Source organism: Arachis ipaensis, chromosome B03, assembly GCF_000816755.2.
Source record: "Arachis ipaensis cultivar K30076 chromosome B03, Araip1.1, whole genome shotgun sequence".
Classification (NCBI taxonomy): Eukaryota; Viridiplantae; Streptophyta; class Magnoliopsida; order Fabales; family Fabaceae; genus Arachis; species Arachis ipaensis.
Window position 1 is genome coordinate 8,297,564 of NC_029787.2, and position 16,833 is coordinate 8,314,396.

General features: G+C 33.7%; 6 protein-coding genes across 7 annotated transcripts in view; all 6 read right to left on the reverse strand.

Moving 5' to 3' along the window:
- LOC107628802 (disease resistance protein RPS6) overlaps positions 1–308 on the reverse strand; it is a 4,711-nt gene extending 4,403 nt beyond the window's left edge. The window contains exon 1 of one of the 2 annotated variants that reach the window (XR_001617857.2): positions 1–308. This exon is cut by the window's left edge and continues 206 nt beyond it. Coding sequence is in view for 1 of the 2 variants with exons in the window: in XM_016331405.2 (XP_016186891.1) it covers positions 1–157 (157 nt within the window). In the remaining variant the exon portion in view is untranslated. The other variant, XM_016331405.2, reaches the window with a different exon arrangement.
- On the reverse strand, positions 903–1,659 carry LOC107628822 (auxin-induced protein 15A-like). Its single transcript, XM_016331426.2, has one exon. The coding sequence runs from the start codon at positions 1,315–1,317 to the stop codon at positions 1,075–1,077; it is 243 nt and encodes an 80-aa protein (XP_016186912.1). The 5' UTR covers positions 1,318–1,659; the 3' UTR covers positions 903–1,074.
- LOC107628813 (auxin-induced protein 6B-like) lies at positions 2,641–3,670 on the reverse strand. The gene has a single exon (XM_016331418.2). The coding sequence runs from the start codon at positions 3,065–3,067 to the stop codon at positions 2,795–2,797; it is 273 nt and encodes a 90-aa protein (XP_016186904.1). The 5' UTR covers positions 3,068–3,670; the 3' UTR covers positions 2,641–2,794.
- Positions 7,003–8,271, reverse strand: LOC107628817 (auxin-induced protein X10A-like). The gene has a single exon (XM_016331422.2). It carries the CDS (start codon positions 7,417–7,419, stop codon positions 7,153–7,155), a length of 267 nt encoding a protein of 88 aa, XP_016186908.1. The 5' UTR covers positions 7,420–8,271; the 3' UTR covers positions 7,003–7,152.
- Positions 9,188–10,028, reverse strand: LOC107628816 (auxin-induced protein 10A5-like). Its single transcript, XM_016331421.2, has one exon. The coding sequence runs from the start codon at positions 9,605–9,607 to the stop codon at positions 9,341–9,343; it is 267 nt and encodes an 88-aa protein (XP_016186907.1). The 5' UTR covers positions 9,608–10,028; the 3' UTR covers positions 9,188–9,340.
- Positions 10,502–15,436, reverse strand: LOC110269930 (auxin-induced protein X10A-like). The gene is made up of 3 exons (XM_021118004.1): positions 14,850–15,436; positions 14,191–14,205; positions 10,502–12,489 (listed from the first exon to the last, which is right to left on the reverse strand). The coding sequence occupies exons 1-3, from the start codon at positions 15,079–15,081 to the stop codon at positions 12,194–12,196; spliced, it is 543 nt and encodes a 180-aa protein (XP_020973663.1). The 5' UTR covers positions 15,082–15,436; the 3' UTR covers positions 10,502–12,193.

The following is a 16,833-nucleotide window of genomic DNA, read 5'->3' on the forward strand; positions in this document are numbered from 1 at the left end:
GCTGCTCGTCGATGGCTGGGTTTTCATCATGTTCGTTGGGGTTCTTGTTCTTGTTCTTCTTTTTCTTCTTCTTGTCGATGCCTTTGGTGCGAGTGGCTAGGGTTCCTCCTTTGAAGGCCAATCTTCCACTTTTCACCCGCTCGTACGGATCAGACATCTCTGCGATTTTGATTCGGAGTTCCGAATTGAGCGATGGAAGACGGGAAGTCACCAAAACCTCTTCTTCTCGGAGTCTGGACCGACCTACGCAGCCGCAGCTAGCTTCTGGATTTAGGCGGTGATTTTTTTTTTAATGGACAGAGGCGGCGGTAGTTTAGTTGGTTAAGAAAACAAAAACACAATATGGAAGAATAAAAACCCAAGTTGGGCTGAAAATTTTAATTATGGGCCATATTGCTCATTTTCCATGAAAAGGAGGGCCAGCTAAATAAAAATTAAAAACATTTAGCTAGTTTTTAGATTTAGCCTGCTCTTCCTTCTTGGGCTAGCTCCGTTTAAATTACAAAAAAAAAATTGGAAGGCCAGCTATTTTTTAATTTTTTTATTTAAAAAAATCTCAACTATCTCAGTACTCTTTTTTTCATAATAAAATAAAAATATTAAAATTGTGTTTGAATAATATATTTGACGTAGGGAATGTATCTTTTAGGATTATTTGAATATTAATAGAAATAATTTTAAGAATTTTTATGAAATATTTTATTTAGTTAAAAACAGAATTTAAAATATTCTTATATAAAAGAATTTTCAAAAAAATTTCGTGTTTTTTTTTTCATTATTTATTAACTCCTCTTATTATGTGCTTACTCAATTATTCATTTATTAAACATTTTCTTCTCATTTTATAAGCTGATATAGAGTTCATGTGACAATAAATTGAAATGATAAAAGAATATCTAATATAGATGAACTATTTAATTTTTTGTTCATTACTATATCAATGAGATTGCATTTTGCAGTTACAAAAAAGGACAAAAATGAAAAGCAAAAGTGCCTGCTGTACAATTTTCCTCGACTAATCTATAATAATCTATGTCAGATTTCTCTACTATGATTAATTAATAAGTAGCTACTTCAAGCTAAGCGAGACTTGAGATCTAAGAAAGCATCTTCACTACAAGGAATTGTGAGACCACCCATTGGATGATCATATCCGAATTCTTCTTCGGCTTGGTTTAGTAATTCTTGAAACAAAGGTTGATTCAAGTATGATACAGGAATCACGAACCGCTTCATTTTCTCTCCAACATAGACTGCGAGATAGCCTTTCGGAACTTCTGATGATGCCCTTCTAATAGCAGGTAAACGGAATCCCATTGTTTTTTTCTGTTGCTTGTGTAAGAAGGAAATGTTTCAATTATAACTTTGTGAGTTACTTGAATTGCTTGAGAGTTCCATAGTCATAGTGTGTATATATAGACATAAGATATAACATGAGAGTCTCTTTATTAGGGTACTATTTGATGGGGTCTTCATATAGACAAGCCCACAAGGGCTTATATGGTATATCACATGGTAGTGTATTCAAGGTGTTTGATTAAAAGATTACTTAAGATTTGAGAATTCAAATTTCAAAGCCATCAAGGTTGACACCTTCAGAAAGAGACTTTACAACAAAATAAGCTTAATAATTGCATGGCAAACTTAATGGCCTATTTCTTATGTAGCAGACAATTTCAAAACATATCACTTAGGCTCCTCCTAATAGAATCTTATCTGCATAGAAGACCACATTTTGTGGAAAATACCGTACCTGATACTACTAGTACTTAGAAGACATGAAAATGAAGTATGGTCCTACAGTTGAGCCAACCACTTACACTAGTTACTAAAATAGTAATAATTGTCTACTTTAGGGTGGGTAGTTATGTATTGGTTGTACCATCCAGGAAGGTACTTCCATTATGCAAGTAGTTCAAGAGGTACATCAATTATACAATCTACCCAATAAAGCATTCAGAATTAGGATAAATTATTTGTTTTCTTTGAGGTTAGATGAAATTACATAATAATGTTATGTCTAATATTATTTAATCTCAAAGGAGGTTAATGTAATTTACCCTTAAAATCTGTGTAAATAGCATGCATATTAAGAAACTTTTAAAATAACTCTACTTGATTTATGTGTTAAATTTCTCAGATTTGTGAATACTTATTCTCTTATCAATGGAGCCTATCCAGAGTTTTTGAGCTCAGTGTTAGTATATACCAAAGAAATCGGTTCAATATTTTTCCACTTTTCTAATTTATCTACTGAGCTAGTTAGAATGAGAACAATATGGAATAGCCAAGAAACAGTAAGTAGCACTGAAATATGACAGATACATCCCTGATATCTTTGAGTTTTGGAAATTTGACGCAGAGGAGGAACAGAAGATCTGCACATACAAATTTATAGATAAACTGTCGATGGTATGATAGAAAGATTTTTCTCTAGAAGTATGGTAGTGTTATTCAATGGAATTATTTAACCTTATGATAATTCGTTTGCAGATATTGGTTCAAAGACAGAAAATTAACTTCATCCAAAATTGAGTTATCTTTCTCTTACTGGCATTTTCTGTTCCTGCTTTCAAATTTATTTGCTCATATAAGATGATAATTGCTCGGGGAATTGAAAGATTTCATAAACAGAAATAATTGAGTAACTGAATTTAATTCATTGTCAATTTGTCATCGTACAAAAAACAGAAGACATACTCTTTGAATGTCATTCTGATGCTCTATACTAATCTATTGTACACAACATGTCTATGTTAATCTATATCAGTGTCCTATAGTGTGAGATTCATCATCAATTCAAGCGAGATGTGATTAACTGGAAGACATGTTCACTGCAGGGAATTGTGAGACCTCCCATGGGATGATCATATCCAAACTCTTCCTCAGCTTGACTCAACAAGTCTTGGAATGCAGGTTGGTTCAAATATGAAATGGGAATCACAAAACGCTTCTGGTTCTCTCCGACATACACTGCAAGATACCCCTTTGGGACTTCTACAGATTTTGAAGCTGCTTGCCTAGCAGAGAATGATGCCTTTCGGATGACAGGAAAACGGAAACCCATCTTTCTTTGTATGTATGTAAGAAAAAGAAAGAGCTCTAGAGATTATAAGAAGAATGTGTTCAAGTATTGATGCTTATTGCCAATGAGTTTTGTTGATTTTGAAGGTAAGAGCAAGTGTATTTATAGATTTTATGACTCTAAGGAAACTTAAGAGAAATCATTATTTGATTTGGGTTTAAGGATGGGGACCATACATATAGAGATCACATGATGCTGTCTTAGAGTCCTCTAACAATGAGTAAGCAATTGTTTAAGAGTGCTAAGTGCATGCCCCACCTTCTCCAAAAACAGGCCAATAGAGCTTAGCTTCTTAAATGTTAGTTCATACATTATTTATAGCATACTCCATATTTTTGTAGACATGATTGATGCATGTAACCTGCATTGTTTTCATCATTTTGAAAACACAATTCAATGGTAAGGTGATACAGCCAACTGTATATATCTGTGTGATGAATTATTATGAAGCTGAAAGCTATTGATAATGGACTTAGGAGACAATGCATCAAGAGCATGCCAACAGATTGCTCCACTGGCAGTAAAATAGACATATATATATGCAAATAAAGTCTAATGCCGCATCATGTTTCCCATGGTTTGAGAAATTTCCATGGTGTTTCCCCTTGAAAGGTGAGGTTCATATTGGCTCCGTAGAAAGTACCTAATTTTGGTTCACTTCTGTCATTTGAATACTTTGTTTTAACAAATCTATGGATAAGGTCCTGATAATAATTTATTCATTTCATTATCAGTACCTAAGAAACATGTGAGATGTCTATAGCATGTCAATAGTACAATGCAAGAACAAGAATTAGGCTTCACCTGTGCATTAATATAGATGTCTTGTGATCCCTTTGTCAGTTGGCACTAGTAGACCCCATCTTATCAAAATTATTTCTTTTGTGAATTGCTTAATGGAACCCCTTAGCAACTATATATACACTATATCTTGTTTTCTCTGAAAACACAAATCATTTGCATCTCCTCAAGTAATAGAACTCACATATTTCTCTCACAGCAATCCTTCAAGAACAATATATATTGCTTTTTGTGTGGAGCAACAAGAAACAATGGCTTTCCGCTTACCAAGCATTAGACGGGCCACATCAATTTCTTCATCCAAGCGGACTAATGTTCCAAAAGGCTATCTTGCAGTCTATGTTGGAGACAACCTGAGGCGGTTCGTGATTCCTATATCATACTTGAACCAACCTTTGTTTCAAGAATTACTAAACCAAGCAGAAGAAGAATTTGGTTATGATCATCCAAATGGACATCTCACAATTCCATGCAGTGAGGACGAGTTCCAAAACATCAGTTCTCGGTTGAATGGGCTGTAAATAAATCATGTTAATGGAGACTACAGACTAGGATAGATTAGTTGAGACAAATTTGTACAGAAGGCACTTTCTTTTATTATGAAGATTCTTTTTGTTTCTTCCTTGTATCATTCCTTTGGAAGTGGAAAAGAGTTGGTTGAATGAGAAATCTATTATATATGACAAGTTCTTTTCGAAACACTTTTGTTAAATCAGAATTAATTGAAATATATGCATCAGATCCTATTCAAATTCAGTTAGTATATAGTCGGCTATCAGTTTTTTATGGGAACTAAGCTAAGCTAAGTATTTGTGTTGGAGATACTGATCAAACTTATTATAGTTGTAACTGCTGGCTTGTTTTTGTTCATGAAAACTATAATTAGAAGCTGGATCTCTGATTATAGGTAGTGACTCCAGATACATAAATATTTTCAGCTGATAATTTATGGCATGAATAACTTATCTTTTAAGTCATTAACCTAATATCTCTAAGCAGGGGTCTGCAGGTTACCAGCTCTATTACCTCGAAAGGCGCTACTGTTTAACTATTTCGATCATTATTGTTCACCTGGTACCTATTGTTAAGCTTTGAAGAACATGGTGATTTAGTTTTGGTGTAGTAATCTATGCTTCTTACATTGCCGGGTTTGATTTATCTATGAATCTGAATGCTAACAAAATTTAATAATCATAAGTAACAAAATAAAGAAGGAAGCAACTCATGAAGGGGCCACTAACCAGTTTCATGCATTAGCATACATATTCTGCAAATATATTTACTTGATAACTTGGAAAAAAAGTCATGAGAAAATGAAAGAAAGAAATTGAACTAAACTATAGTGAGAAAGTTGCAATAATCTGTGTTTGATTTTTGTTATGTACATCTTTCTTGCTTCTCTGCAAAGGAATCTATTCTTAATATATAAAAGTAGATACATAGTTTACCCACATTACTTATAAGTTATTTCTCTTCTTCTACTAACGTTAGCACCAACGCTTACTTGACAAAATTTTAGAATCCACCACTCAAATTTTGTCAAATCAACTTTTATTTTCACATAAAAAACACACAAAAAAACAACTAAAAAACACAATAAAAACCAACAAATTAATTTTTTCCAAATCAATCCTTATTTCTAAAACAACAAAAACACAAATTAACATTTACCCCAACAAAAAGCTCTCAAAACCAAAGAGCTTATTACCTTTTTCAAACCCTCACCCTCTTAGCACCTCTCCATACCAAGATCCTATTTCCTCCATCCTCTTCCGGTCCCATCCTATTTCCTCCATTCTCTTCCGGTTCTATGAGCCATTGTTTTTTCCTCGAAACAAATTGTACATCGCGAGGTCCATCTCCGACAGAGCCGCATTGCATAAATTGTAGAAACCAGGGCAAACTCCATTCCTCCTCTTGCGGTTTCCCTGCCAGAGCTTGATTCTGGGTCTCAGACTCGGCGCCGCCAACATAGAAAATTTGTCTAGTATCTTCCTAAAGATTTTCAACTTTGCCGTTTACTCTTCTCATTGTTTAATATCATTTTCAATAGCCCTATTTATTTGTTATAAATAATAACATTTTAATTGTGAACTCATTGCAAGTAGCACAAGTTTATGTATTCCTCTTTTGTAAACGGTTTTGTCCAACACTCACAACCAAAATTAATGTGCATTTAAAATTATTGCTCCCTATATACTATCGATTGCAATATTTCATCATCAAATTATAAATTGTTATTTTACATGTGCAGTACTTCTTCCACAATTTATATTTACGTGTTCCTCTTTTTCAAATTGTTATTTCACATGTGCTTCCACAATTTACTTAGAATGGATTATCATTCTTTGACCATGTCTTATTCTGTTTGTTGTAGAAGGATTTGCAGTGGTAACGACAGACCGGAAGAGTTAATACCCAAAATTGATAGATGAAAATCAACCAATCACTATTTAGTAAAATGTTTTAAAAAAATTAAAACAAAAAACTCTTATCTATTATTATTCAATTGAAACATCAAGTACTAATTAAATGCAATAAACATACATTAAAAGTGTCATAATAATAATAATTATAAAAAATTTCAGTTACAAATATTCAAATTCTACAACTTATAGATATTAAGACTCTTACTACTCTTCATTTCTTAATCTCTTATACTAATTGTCAAAAATTTCTTAAATTTAATATAACATTTTTATATTTTTTCATTCTCATTCATTTATTTTTTTCATTATTTACAAACAAAAAAACCGCAAGAAAAGACAAAGTGTAGCCATTAATGCAAATCAAAAAATAAAAAAAAATGCAGTTTTGTATAACTCTAATATAAATAACCTATGTCTTTTTTAAAAATAAATAAATTCAAAATCTATTTATAATATGTTCTCTAAAATATTTTTAATATAACATTTATTAAAATATACTATATAGTATAAATAATCTATCTCTTCGCGCATTGCGCGGGTCTCACTCTAGTATAAAGAAAGATGACAAAGTTTAAATGCTAGCTAATGATCTATATTCACTTGTTAAGTATATCATTTGAACGAGTTAGTTCATCCGAGAATTGAAATATAACAATAGCAAGAGGTGTTTCAAGTTGCAACAGTATCTTGCCATAACTACTTTCTCATTCAGAAAATTCATTTTACAATTCCATAGGAATGAATGCAAAATGGAAACTCTCCAGAAGAAAAAAAAAAGAGGTGCCTTCTGTACAAATATATCTCTCAACTAATCTATCTACACCCGAATAGCATGATCTACATCTCATTCAAGCGAGAATCGATGTTTAGAAACTCATCCTCACTGCATGGGATTGTAAGACCACCCATTGGATGATCATATCCATATTCTTCTTCAACTTGACTCAACAATTCTTGAAATAAAGGTTGGTTCAAGTATGATATCGGAATCACAAACCGCCTCATATTGTCTCCAACATAGACTGCAAGGTAGCCTTTTGGTACTTCAAGTCCCTTGGAAATTGTTTTTGCTGCCCTTCTAATACTTGGAATCCGGAAACCCATATTGTATATTTTTCAAAGAACTTGTATGAGAAATAAGTATTTGAGTTAGGATACTTGAGGATGCAAATGAGTTGTGTTGCTTTAGACCTCAAGAAATTTGGTATATATAGATGCTAAGGGAACCTTCAAATCAATTTCCAACTGAAATTATTTTTGATGAGTGATAAGGGATCACATGGCATTGTCTTGCAGGTGTTACTGTGGATTGCTAAGTTGAAAAGGATTGGATACCCCACTTTCTGATACAGTGGCTAACAAATTACTCTCTTGAAAGCAAAGACATATGCATAGCATAGGTGACACCAAAAATATTTTCATGCATTAAACCGTAGATAATATATTAGTACATATGCTTTAGACATCACACGTTCTCTTTTTCTTTTTTTTTTTTCCTCCCTCAGATTGACATTGATGTTGACATTCATCTACAAGGTGCCAACTCATACCAGAGTGATAAATTATCAAATTTGTAAACCATGAGCAAGACCTGATTGCTATATTTGAACATAGTGTTACAAAGAGAACCAACATAGCATATTAGCATACATGATAACATGCCAGTGGATATGTTCATAAAGTTCAAAGCATGCTCCAATCAGACTATAGATTCAGACTTATATATGCATTGAACTCCTTTTTTTTTCTTGGATAAGGATTCATACAACAGTTAGATTCCTTTTGATAATTCTGAATTTTTGTAGGAACCATTGTATCATACCAAGAAAGACCAAGACACATCTGTTCAAATTAAAAAGTGGAAGGTTTGATACTGGTTTTAGCTTCATACTCATGACAGCTGTTATACAAGTCACTGGCCCTTGGTCTATTTGGTTATTTTAGACCTAAAGTTTCTTTGATTTGTTTTTTTTTGAAATAAAATAGGCTCAACACACTGAAGTGGAGCAACAGTAGAAACAACAATTACTTAAAAAAATTACATAAACTTTTTAACTTTCAGTGATGCCATCAACCCCTACAGAACGCTCGTGGTCCATTCGTCATAACTCAGAATCGTCTTTCTTATTACAAACTCCACATCTGTGTTCTGATTATTGAAGATCCGCGCATTGCGTTCCACCCAAATGTTCCAGATAACTGCAAAGAATCCCGGCAGCCACTTCTTCTGATCCTGTTAAACTGACATTATTGGAAAGAAGGAAATATCGCAATGAATAGTGGATTTGGATATCTTCAAATGTGTTTGTGGTGAATATGGATCAGTGAGGAACCAGTCAATTGCATATAATTTTGTTGTGGCCCTCAAACCAAATAACATGTTCATGTGAAGAAATGGGGTCATTAGCTGATAGCAGCAAACAAATGTAACTCATCATACAATGTAACAATCACATTATGGAATACAACTGGATTAGTGTTTCAATCTCAATTGTCATTTCAGAGGCCACATTTTAGTGACACCGTGTACAAACTGGGAAGGGTCCACCGAGATTTCAAAGACAGATAAAAGCAAAGTGGGACATGGTAAATACAGGGACTGGTCCTTTAAGCTGTTTAATCATCCTATAGTGTTAATTGGATACTTGAATTGACCAAACAAGTTATCATTATTGAAACTAATGTTATGAAAATTCAAACTTAGTTACTGCTTTTTTATCATAACTTTTTTTTTACTATCATCATAAAAATTACCTGATGGTTCCTTTTCACTTATTGTACAGCATAGTGAAGATTGATTTTATGAACAGCACTTTAATTTCTGTTTATTATTGCCTCTGAACTTAACAATAATTTAGATTTAAGGAGAGAATTGGAGACAAAAGTTTATGTTCATAAATTTCTCATTGAGATGAATAGTAGGATAACAAAAAATGGAGAAAATCTTTCTCAGGATAAGAAATTGTTACAAAAATTGTGTTAAGTAATCTATTTCTAAGTCAGCCTAATCTTGATGGTGCTAGCATCAACTCAAGCGAGAAGTGATATCTAAGAACATATTTTCTTCAAAAGGAATTGTGAGACCACCCATTGGATGATCGTATCCAAATTCTTCCTCAGCTTGACTTAGCAAGTCTTGAAATGAAGGCTGGTTCAAGTATGATATAGGGATCACAAACCGCTTCATTTTCTCTCCAACGTAAACTGCAAGATAACCCTTTGGCACTTCCATAGCTTTTGAAGACGAAGTAAATGATGCCTTTCTTACAATACTGGATAACCGAAAACCCATTGTTGTATGGGATGAAGAAAGACTAGTTTTACAAATGACTTGTAATAAGATGCAAGTGTTTGAGTTTCCTGTGCTTTAGGATGTGAATGACTTGTGTTGCTGCCATATCCTTGCAACCATGAACATATATATAGATGAAGGATATGTAATAAATGGGTAATTGAATGGTTGGTTGTGGTTGCAGGCTATGAAATGGGACCTATTAGGAGACAAGGTCATATAAGAGGTCACATGGTGTTGTCTTATGGAATTTTTTCAAACCTGTTATTAGTAGATAGTTCAAACTCTACCTTATGAAGAGGAGGCCAACACAGATTAGATCATGTTGCCTATGGTTTTGCGGATTCCATGGGATATGTTTCTAAGAATCTGGTGTACTTGAAAAATCAGGTTCACATTGGTTTGTGAGGATGTGCCTAATTTTGGTTCAGAGTTGTGGCCAAGGTCTACAGATTTCATTATCAATAGCGATGTCTATCTGAAGAAACATGAGATATGTCTATAGCATGTCTAATTCGGTATCTTTAGTATAACTACAATGCTTGAAATTAATGTAGATGTCTTTGATTTGACATGTATAATCTCTTGGCAATTATGTCAGAAGGTGGGGTATGATGTATGAACGCTCACTTAACTTTCAAGTCCTTGAAAGAGACCTCCAAGACAATACCATGTGATCTCTTGTGATCATTTCACTATGTAGACCCCATTTTACAGTTTCATCAGAATTATTTTCTTCAGGATGGCAACTATATATACACTACTTCTTGTATTCTCAAACAACACAAATCAGTTCCATCTCCTCAAGTATCAGTACTCACATATTTCTCTCAATCAAATCCTTCAAGAACAATCTATTTCTTTTCTCTTTTGAAAAACAAGAAGAAACAATGGCTTTCCGCATTCCAGGTATTAGAAAGGCATCACTTTCTGCATCAAAAGGGACTAATGTTCCAAAAGGCTATCTTGCAGTCTATGTGGGAGATAAGATGAGGCGGTTTGTGATTCCTGTATGTTACTTGAACCAGACTTCATTTCAAGAATTACTAAACCAAGCAGAAGAAGAATTCGGATATGATCATCCAACCGGTGGTCTCACAATTCCATGCAGTGAGGATGAGTTCTTAAATCTCAGTTCTCTGTTCGGTGGCCAATAAACAACTAACAGGGATTGACATAGATTAGTTGAGACAAATTTTGTACAGAAGGCTCTTTTTTTTTAACTTTGGAGATTGTCCATTTTGATTTTTCCTTTTATAATTCCTTTGGAAGTGTAAAAAAATTATATGAATGAGAAAGTTATTGCATCTCATTGTTAAAACCTCCTTTTGCCTTTTGTTTGAATCTTTATTATCTCCTATTTATGCAACAATATCAGAATTAAGTTCCTATTGAAAACTTAAAATATGTTAGGCTATCTAAGTTTGACTTTTGCCAAATTTGATGATTCATTTCCTTCAAACATTTAAGTTACAGTTTCTTAACAGTGGTTTGAAACCACTCTTGTAAATCTGTTTAGGCCAGGACTCTTAGGAAATTAAAGGAAGAAGCACTTCCATAGTTCCATGCCGTTGTTTTAAAAATAATATATATATATAGAAGCAGAAGCTTTGAGGGTTGTCTAATAAAGTTTAGTCCTCATGTTAATAGAATTTCAAGAACATCAATGATTTGCTCAGTTGTCTAATAAATCTGTTTAGTGCACAAATGGGTGCACACTACTGCCCTTTCAACCTTCCCCATCATTATTGAAGCTTCAGAACTTGAACCTCACTGCATTTTCCAATTTAGTCAGTCTGTACCTACCTCATGTGCCTCACTGGAATCATCGCTGCCAAGATAGGTACTCTTTCGAAACTTGTCACTCTTGATCTGTCCTATAATAATCTTCATGGAAAGCTTCCAAGATCACTTTCAAGTCTTACTCAACTCATAGTTCTTGATGTTTCCTTCAATTCTCTTAGCGCTACCATTCGTTCTAAGTTGGGTGAATTCAAGAATCTAACATTTCTTTCACTTGCTTCAAACCGAATCGAAGGTCCTATACAACAACAGTTAGGGACTTTAAGAGACTTACAAGAACTACATCTCTCAAATAGAAGAAGTTGCTGCAGAGAATGATATAATTTGGATTTCATCAATGGCACTACTTTCTTAGTATTCTAGAGAAATAACTTAGTGTATCTACAACAAAAGACCACACTTCAAAATGCATTGAATTATCCAAAATTCAAACTTGAATCCAGTTAACTTTACCATATGCTTCTCCTTCATTTCACTAATTCACATGGTGGAGTGCTGATGTGCTTTAGAAAGTAAAACTCTGCAGCATTCGAGTATAAATAGACTTCTTTTAATAAAACAGTAGCAGCAGCACAACGAAGGAATAAATATAATTGAAGAGAATACACCAAAGTAATTGAGTCTATACATATTTAATGATGAAGTGTATAAATTCATTGAAATTGTGAAAAAAAATTCTGATATTTACATCTATGGCATCTCAGTGAGATGATAACTACTAGCTTTCACTACAAAATTGTCTCTCAACTAATCTATGTCAGTCTCCTTTAGAATTACATATGGTCAGTTGAAGCAAGAAGTGAGGTCCAAGAAGGCTTCCTCACTGCATGGAATAGTGAGACCACCCATTGGATGATCATATCCGAATTCTTCTTCTGCTTGGCTTAGTAATTCTTGAAATGAAGTCTGGTTCAAATACGAAATGGGAATCACAAACCACTTCATGTTCTCTCCAACATAGACAGCAAGATAGCCTTTTGGGACTTCCAAAGCCTTTGAAGATGTTTGGTTTGAATTAAATGATAGCTTTCTTCTGATACCAGCAAAACGAAAACCCATTTTTGTATGTGTTGATGAAAGACCAGTCTTAGAAATGACTTGTAAATAAGATACAAGCTTTTGAGTTTCTTATTGCTTGAGGATGTGAATGAATTGTGTTGGTCCTAAATGCTTCCAACCATGAATATTTATATAGATGGAAGGATATGTAATAAACATGTAGCTACTTGAATGATTGGTGGAGGAAGGCTATCAGATGGGACATATTAGGAGACAAAGGCATGTAAGAGATCACATGGTATTGTCCTCATTAGAGGGTAGGCCAAAAAATTGTAACTTATTTATGCAAGAGGAAATCTAATTGCCCATGGTTTGCAAATACCACGGAGTTTTGTTTATAATCTGGTGTACTTGAAAAGTTGAGGTCCATATTGTCTTGTGAGGCCAACTTTTGGTTCTGTTCTGGCCTCAGAACAGTGTTTCAGAGCTATAAATGTCTATCTGAAGAAACATGTGAGATGTCTAAACTCTAAAGCATGTTTAATGGAGTAGCTTTACCACAACGGATAGATAGAGACCTAACCTTTGATAGAAATTTCCAAGACAATACCATGTGACATCTTGTGATCATTTCTCACTTTGTAGACCCCATTTTACAGCTTCATTAAAATTATTTCTTCAGGATAGCAAACTATATATACACTACTTCTTGTGTTCTCAACCAATACAAATCAGTTGCATCTCCTAAAGTATCAAAACTCACATATTTCTCTCATACAAATCCTTCAAGAACAATGGCTTTTCGCATTCCAAGTATTAGAAAGGCATCAAAAGGGACTAATGTTCCAAAAGGCTATCTTGCAGTCTATGTGGGAGATAAGATGACGAGGTTTGTGATTCCTGTATATTACTTGAATCAACCTTCATTTCAAGAGTTACTAAGCCAATCAGAAGAAGAATTCGGTTATGATCACCCAACTGGCGGTCTCACAATTCCTTGCAGCGAGGATGCCTTCCTGAACCTCACTTGTCAATTAAGTGGGCAGTAAATTGTGCTCATAGAGACTGACATAGATTAGTTGAGACAAATTTTGTACAGAAGGCTCTTTCTTTTCATTTTGAAGATTGTCCATTTTGGTCTCTTCCTTGTATCATTCCTTTGAAAGTGTAAAAATAGCACATGAATGAAAGAAAGTTATTGCATCTCATTTGTTGGCTAATTTTATTTTTTATTGGCTTTGTTGAATCTGAATCATCTTTTATATATTTATGCAGCAATTCAAAATTAAGCTCAACATTGTTTTGAAGAAATTCACTGAAGTTGATGATTCATTTCATTTAAATTAGAATTTTGAATGGCAGTTGAAACTACAATTGTAAATCTGTTATGAACTCACAGTTTTCTTATATTAGAAGTAAAAGGAAGAGACATTCCATGTCATTATAAATAGTAACACAAGCTGGAGACATTCCATGATTGAGTGTCACAAACTTCAATTTTCACAGTGATTCTAATTTTATAGAGGGCTGTGTTATAGAACTGCAAATTCATATCTTAACCTTTAACATCTCCATTGCATTCATTTTTGAACACATAGATTGCTCATAATTTCAGAATGCAGGGAAAAAAAAGGTGAAGGGAACATTTAATTATCCAAACTTGAATCCAATTTTGATTTGCTGCATAAATAAGAGATGATTCAGAAAATTTAACCAAAAGTTAACCATATATTGAGTAAAATTGCAGTTGGACTTGGACAAAAATAGAACTTAAATCAGTTAAATGTAAGACTGATCTTTGCTTTTTGAAAATGTTAAGGCATGGCTAAAACTTCAATAAAGAAATAAGAGAACAGACATATATAAATAAATAAGCCATACATCCCACGTTTGAAATTTCTTTAGCTATAAAGGAGATGTTATCAGTTGAAATTTACCCTTTGTTAGTGTAAACTTGCATTGGCAGGTTGTAGAAGCAGCTTCTTGTGTATCATTGGTGCCATGAATTAAAGTTTTCCATAATTCTATCCCTTTTTTCTATATTAAAATCTTATAATTTTATAGACTTGAGAATTAGTGCAACCTATGAGAACAAATGAACAATGAAGTATGGTTTATCTTACACCAGGCAGCATTGTCACTACTAGATACTGCATATTGTTCCGTTTGAAGAGGTAACATAAAATAGTTAAGAAAGAAAAAAAAATGAAATACTAGAGTAGTTGAATTCTTTCTTTGTCATTAAACCAAAAAACAGAGGAAACACTTTGAACTTGTCATAGTAATGGTCATTCTTCTTTCATTTACTTAAAAAAATGTGTAATCTTTACAAGTAACCTATTGTACAAAATGTGTGTACTAATCTATGTCAGTCTCCTACAGCATGCGATTCATCGTCAATTCAAGTGAGAAGTGATTTGTTGGAAGACATCTTCACTGCATGGAATTGTTAGACCTCCCATAGGATGATCATATCCAAACTCTTCCTCAACTTGGCTCAACAAGTCTTGGATTGAAGGTTGGTTCAAGTATGAAACGGGGATCACAAACCGCTTCTGTTTCTCTCCGACATACACTGCTAGATGCCCCTTTGGGACTTCCACAGATTTTGAAGCTGCTTGGCTAGCTGAGAATGATGATGTCCTTCGAATAACAGGTAAACGGAAACCCATTTTTTTAAAGATGTATGTAAGAATAACAGCAAGGAAAAGTTCCCAAGTTTAAGAAGAATGTGCTTTTAAGTGTTTGACACTTAAGATTGCCAATGAGTTGTGTTGTTTTTGAAGGCAAGAGCAAGTGTATTTATAGATTTTATGATTCTCTGGAAAACTATTTCTAAGATTAAATATTTTTGAAAATGATAGGAATGCATACATACACATCACTACATGAGAGATCACATGGTATTGTCCTAGAGGCCTCTCTCAAGGATTAAGCAGTTGTTTGAGAATGCATACCCCACCTTGTCAAGGAATGGCTAATAAAGCAGCCACTTGCAATCAAAGGATAGGTGCTCAAGTGAAACTTAAATGTTAGTTCATAGTAGTTAATACAAGGCCCACCATATATATGCAAGAGGAAGTGTAATTGGAACATGTTTGTCCATGGTTTCAAATTCCAGTTGGAACTGCTTCTAATCTGGTGTACTTGAAAAAGCTGAGGTTCATATTGGCTCACTACCAATAGTTTCAAAGATAATAAATAAAGTCATAGTCAAGGTTTACAATTTCATTGTTAGAAGCAATCTCAATTTGAATAAACATGTGAGATGTCTAAAGCATGTCTACTAATTAATGGAGTAGCTGTAGTACAATGTAAGGTCTTCACTGTGTAATAATAATGTAGATCTCATTAATTTCAAGAGGCTAATCTGTGGGACATTATATGAAGAAGTGGGGTATGCACTCTCAATGAACTTCCTAACACCTTCAAGACAGTATCATGTGATATCTTGTGATGGATAATACATTGTCAATTTGGTAGACCCTATCTTATTCAAAATTATCTCCTGAGGAAATTGGTTTGAAGAAGATCCTAGCAACTATATATACACCACTTCTTGTGTTCTCAAGCAACACCAATCATTCACATAACCTCAAGTGTTAGAAGTTTAGAAAAACTCAAATATTTCTTTCTCCTAAACAACAATGGCTTTCCGCATACCAGGTATTAGAAGAGCAACAAAGAACAATGATGTCCCAAAAGGATACCTTGCAGTTTATGTTGGAGATAAAATGAAGAGGTTTTTAATTCCTATATCATACTTGAACCAACCTTTGTTTCTTGAATTGCTAAACCAAGCAGAAGAAGAGTTCGGTTATGATCATCCGAATGGCGGTCTCACAATTCCATGCGGGGAGGATGAGTTCTTAAACCTCACTTCTCAGTTGAGTAGGCTATAAATCATGCTAATGGAGAATAGATTAGTTGAGAGTAACTTGTACAGAAGGCACTTTCTTTTTGAGATTTTATATTTTGGTTTCTTCCTTGTATCATTCATTTGATAAATGAGAAATTCATGACAAGATATTGTTTAAACAAATTCAGCTTGTGTCAAATCTGAATGAAATCAAATTTATGCATGAGTAGCATTTTCATGTTTCAGTTCATATAATGTTGCCATTGTCAATCTCTCTTTGACTCAATGTTGTGATACCATGGAGGACTATGTAAGTTCGTTAATAGAGTTTCTGTGGTGATCAAGCTGGCTAAGGTGAAGCCACCATACACTGCGTGACACGTGGAACTTTTGAAAGAAGTTTGGGCGTCCTTTGACTGTAAAGAAAACTAATTGAAGACCGGAAAAACTAGGCTTAGATAAAGACGTTAAAAACGTCTTCTTTTAAAAATATTTTTTAAAAGTTAAAATTTAACATATATAATAAATTAAATTATATTATTTTTATTAAAATTAGACTGACAAA